At 39.8% G+C, this 5,524-nt stretch overlaps 1 protein-coding gene across 1 annotated transcript in view; it reads right to left on the bottom strand.

Annotated features, from left to right (window-relative positions):
- Tbp (TATA-box binding protein) overlaps positions 1-5,524 on the bottom strand; it is a 20,123-nt gene that overhangs the window by 2,849 nt on the left and 11,750 nt on the right. The window contains exons 5-6 of the mRNA XM_031351811.1: positions 951-1,042; positions 1-104 (exon numbers count right to left, since the gene is read on the bottom strand). Coding sequence (XP_031207671.1) covers positions 1-104; positions 951-1,042 — 196 coding nt within the window. The remainder of the gene's footprint in view (positions 105-950; positions 1,043-5,524) is intronic.

Below are 5,524 nucleotides of genomic sequence, written 5' to 3'. Positions count from 1 at the left end.
TCCCCACCATGTTCTGGATCTTGAAGTCTAAGAACTTAGCTGGGAAGCCCAACTTCTGCACAACTCTAGCGTATTTTCTTGCTGCTAGTCTGGATTGTTCTTCACTACAGAAAGGAAAATCAGTAAGTTATGTACGGAAGCCTAATAGAATAATTTAGATGAATAATAAACAGAGTCTAAATTAGGAAAGTAATTAAATTATCTGTGTCCTTAACAGAAACCACAAACCTACCAAAATCAGCTTTCTACTTGGCACATTACTACCAAGCCCTAGGACTTAAAGGATTAGATGTAGCGTGTGGTTCAATTAACATGATCACTGTCATTACAACATTCTGACCTATAAATCTCTACTGAAATGAAAACTTCATCTTTTTAAAAAAAAAAATTAGTAAAATTTATTATTGGGAAATGCAAATTCTATCTTCCTTTACATCAAATCTCTATCCATTTTTAGGACACCACTATTGGATAAAGCTGTGATTTTTTTTCCAACTCAAGAGTTTTCATCTGAAATCAGAATGCAAATAGCAGTGCTACAACCAGAGCACAGGAGATCAGAAGTAACACACAGTGTGGGGCACCAAAGCTATGTAAAGTAATTACAGCAAACCATTCAAAAATAACATGAAAAGTGCTGGCCTGATAACAGAAAGACGAAAGAATTGTTTTTCTTTCTTTCTTTTCTTTCTCTCTCTCTCTCTCTCTCTCTCTCTCTCTTTCTCTCTCTTTCTTTTTCTTTCTTTCTTTCTTTAATATCAAGATAGGGTGTTTCCCTGTATAGCCCTGGCTGTCCTGGAACTCACTCTGTTGACCTGGTTGGCCTCGAACTCAGAAATCCACCTGCCTCTGCCTCCCAAGTGCTGGGATTAAAGGCGTGTGCCACCACCGCCCAGCCTGTTTTTCTTTCTTAATATATCTACCAGAAACAAAGCATTCCTTAAAGATACCTCTTGGCTCCTGTGCACACCATTTTTCCAGAACTGAAAATCAATGCAGTTGTTCGTGGCTCTCTTATTCTCATGATGACTGCAGCAAACCGCTAAAATGGTCAGAAAGAGGAGTTAAAAAGCTGTGAATGGAAGGGTCAAAAGAAAAGTTGCCTGTATGCTGACTGATTAAAAGTCTGTGTGAGGTAGGAAAGCTGTAATGATGTAGGTCCTAGGTCAGACTATCTTTGCTACATCAGATATTCCTATCAATGAACTTAAAAAGTATCATTTAAAATGTTTTTCTTTAAATTCTTTTTCTTACATTTATCTACTTTTTTATTTCTTCCTACATTTCTAAAATTTATTTTTAAAAAGCTTGATCTTTTTTCTACCATTTTCTAACCTTCTTCTCCTTTCTTCTCTTTTGAACTTTCCAAGTTTGTCCAACTAAAGCAAGTACTGATGTCAGCACTACAGAAAATACTTATGCTATACACAAAGGAAAAAAGACAGTCAGACATGAAAGCGCAGGAAAAAATAATAATCTTATGAGGGACAGATAAATAAATGAGAACCAAGAAAGAATGAATCCTGTCAGACTCAGTAAACCAAGTTACTCTTAATGAGGACAGGAGAGAAAGCCAACCAGAAAAATCAATCAACAAAATTTCAGGAATCAGATGTTTTTCAATAATAGCTCTAAATGTAAATTGCCTTAACTATCTAATAAAAAGACAGAGTCTAGCTGTTTTTTCTAATCCCACCGTTTGCTGACTGAAAGAAACACAAAGGAAAATAATAAAGTAAATAGAAACAGAAAACAAGCAGGGGTAACTACACTCATATCTGACAAAGTAGGCTTCAAGCAAAAATGAGATGAGGCTACTACATCTTAACAAGGGTGAATGATCCACCAAGTAGATATAACGGTTGTAAATATTAAAAACAACAAAAACCTGGCTAGCTAAAAAAGACCAGTGACCAAACTGATCCTTTATAGTTAATCTTCCAATTAGCCTTATAGTAAACTAAAAACGACATGAAACAGACCCACATTTCCTTTATTTAAGACCACTCTTTCCCTCAATCTCTAGATACTGCTCCATTGCCAGTTTCAAGATGACAACAACTAATGAGATTATAGTACAAAGCTGGGAACAATGACATACAGTTTTAATTCCAGCATTCAGAAGGCAGAGACAGAAGAACCTGAGTTTCAGGCCATAAAAAATGAAATCATCTATTATGGACAGACACATAAGGCAGGCAATGTTTATATGGTAGGACCCCACTTGGTTTGGGCTATGAACATACCCTTCTGCTAATAATGAAGCTGGCAGCCTGAGACACTTACCTGCATGCACAATACACATACAGACCTCTCCAAACCAAGAAATCCAGGACCCACAGTTACACAGATATATATATATGTACGTACATACGTACGTACGTGTATATATATATATACACGTATACATATATATATATACATATATATATACACATATATATATATGTATATATGTATATATGTGTGTGTGTGTGTATGTATGTATGTGCGTGCGCACACACACACATATAGGACAATTAAAAACAATGGAATAAGTTTCTCCTCCCTTTGATGATCATTAAACACAGATATTCAGTTATGTCCAAGTACAAGGTGAGTGTGCTAGGGGAAGCTGATTGATTAATCCTGATTGTTTTGGATGCAAAAGGTAAATTGTGTCCTCTGAGTAAACTTTTAAGGAGAACCCCCTATTACCATCTTATACTCATCCAAAACTGGGTATGCATATCACTAAAATCAGTTGCACCACAACTTCACAATAGACATGTTATATAGCCTAAATCTGTTTGTCAGAGAGAAGACCATACCCCTAATAACCAGATTCCTCTCTCCTTTAGCTCTATAGTATCCTAGGAATCGGGGGCCCTTGAGTCTTTTCTCATTCACGTAACACACCCTCATTCCTAACAGTGTATTTCTTTCTGATCTGTACTAATGCCTATAAAGGAATTGTTAAGTTTGGAATCTTTGTGGACCTTTAATTCCTTGAATAAAAAGCCAAGGAGCTCACAGGAGAATGCATAAGGCACTCCCACAGAAGAAACTAGTGGTTCTCATGGTCAATATTACTAAAAATATACAAAAATGGGGGAGGTGAGGGACTGAGGTTCACTGGTGAAGGAAATGGGACTAACCCTGCAAATCTAGGCCAGGGTACTGAGACCAACAGCCAGGTTATGGTAGAGAAAATCTCAAGGTGTCTGAAGAATTTACAAATAACTAGAATAGTGTGTTCCTTAATGACCTATCAAGTTGTAAAAGGACCAAAAGCCTGGCCACCAGCTATCAGTAGCTGTCCTGAGTTCTTCTGTTGTCTTCTTTCTGTTCTGTTTCTTCTTCATTAATAAAACTTATATACATGTACATGTGTGTGTGCATATAAACATCTTATTTCCCTTTATTAAAGGGAATCCATGAGGTATTGGTTTTCACAGTACAGGTACTAGATGACTCTTGGGTGAATGCTTCCCACTTCAGGAAACTGTTTCTACAAATATTCTCAACCTAGCCTTCTTCAACATCTAGGCCCGGGCAGCTCTCCATCTACACCTCACAACTGTCTGCTTATCTGTCAATGCAGATGCTCCCTATGGAAAAGGAAACAAACAAACAAACAAACCTTTCCTACTGGTGCACGTAAAAACAAACAAACAAACAAACAAACAAACAACCTTTTAACACACCCTAGGCTGTCATCCTAGAAATTGGTGCTTTCTCCCTTTCTTTTTTTCTTTTAAATTCCAATGTTGTGGCTTGAACAACAATGGACCCCATAGGCTCATATATTTGGATGTCTAGTCACTAGAGGACGGAACTGTTTAAGAATGAAGAATTAAGAAGTGTGGCTTTGCCGGGCGGTGGTGGTGGTGGCGGTGGTGGTGGTGGTGGTGGTGGCGGCGGCGGCGGCGGCGGCGCCGCCGGCCTTTAATCCCAGCACTTGGGAGGCAGAGGCAGGCGGATTTCTGAGTTCGAGGCCAGCCTGGTGTACAGAGTGAGTTCCAGGACAGCCAGGGCTACACAGAGAAACCCTGTCTCAAAAAACCAAAAAAAAAAAAAAAAAAAAAAAAGTGTGGCTTTGTTGTGTTGCTGAGGCAGACTCTGAAATCACTCCAGGCACAGTGTGTCTCTCTGCCTGCTGCCTTCAGATCAGAAAGTAAAGCACTCAGTTACTGCTCTAGCACCATGCCTAGCTGTGTCTGGCCATGGTTATCATGGGCTAACTCTCTAAAACTGTAAGCAAAATGTTTTCTTTTAGAAGAGCTCCTTTGGTTGTGATGTTTTCTCACAGCCATAGAACAGTAATTAAGACACACAGTGATACAATCAAGTCTTTGACCTCGCTAGGCAGTGCTCTACCACAAGCCATACAGGTCCTGCAGGTTCTGTATTAGAAAAGCCATCTGTGGCCATCCCACCCAGAACACACTTGATCTTTGTGATGGTTTGTATCTGTCTGGGCCAGGGAGTGGCACTATTAAGAGGTTGGAGTAGGTGTGTCACTGTGGGCGTGGGCTTAAGATACTCATCCTGCCAGGCAGTGGTGGTGCACACCTTTAATCTCAGAACTTGGGAGGCAGAGGCAGGTGGATTTCTCAGTTTGAGGTCAACCTGGTCTACAGAGTGAGTTCCAGGACAGCCACAGCTATACAGAGAAACCCTGCCTCAAAAAACTGAAAAAAAAAAAGAAAAAGAAAAAGAAAAAGACACTCATCCTATATGCCTAGAAGCCAGTCCTTCACTTGCAGCCTTAAGATGAAGATGTAGAACTCTCAGATCCTCCAATACCATACCTGCCTAGATGCTGTCATGTTCCCACCCTGATATTAACAGGGTGCACCTCTGAACCTGTAAGCCAGCCCCAAATATATGTTGTCCTTTATAAGACTTGCCTTGGTCATGGTGTCTGTTCACAGCATTAAAACCCTAACTAAGACAGAAGTTAGTACCAGGAGTGGGTTACTGCTGTGATAGGCCCGACCAGGTTTTTGTTTGGAGGAATGTGGACTTTGGAAAGCAGTGGAATGCTTTAAGTTGGACTCAATGGGCTGTCGCTGAGTATGATTTGAACTGTGCAGACTTGGCCCAAGAGGTTTCAGTGGAGAACTTCAGAATGTTGTCTAGAGACTGTTTTTGTGATATTTTGGTGAAGAATGTAGCTACTTTTTGCCCTTGTCTGAAGCGTCTGCCTGAGGCTAAGGTAAGAGGTTTATATAATTGCCCTGACAAAGGAAGTCTCAAAAAAGCCCAGCAGAGACTTTGTTCTCAGGTTAAGCCTCATGAAGAGCATTTTGAACAAGCGTAGCAAGCTTAGAAAGGAAAAATATAAAATATATGGTTCAAGTATTAAAGGGGTACCAGGGAGTGAAATGGAACTCAATCCTATATTCTAGGAAATAACAGATTAAGGGATTTGGGGGCAAGATCCTACCCAGCTAAATTCAGATTCAGGTATGGTGGTATACACCTTTAATCCCAGGAGTCTCTGAGTTCATGGCCAACCTGAGAAAAAGCAAGTTCTAGC

Source organism: Mastomys coucha, unplaced genomic scaffold (assembly GCF_008632895.1).
Source record: "Mastomys coucha isolate ucsf_1 unplaced genomic scaffold, UCSF_Mcou_1 pScaffold5, whole genome shotgun sequence".
NCBI classification, from domain to species: Eukaryota; Metazoa; Chordata; class Mammalia; order Rodentia; family Muridae; genus Mastomys; species Mastomys coucha.
Note: the sequence above shows the minus strand (reverse complement) of the source record. Positions and strands in the feature narration are given on the sequence as shown.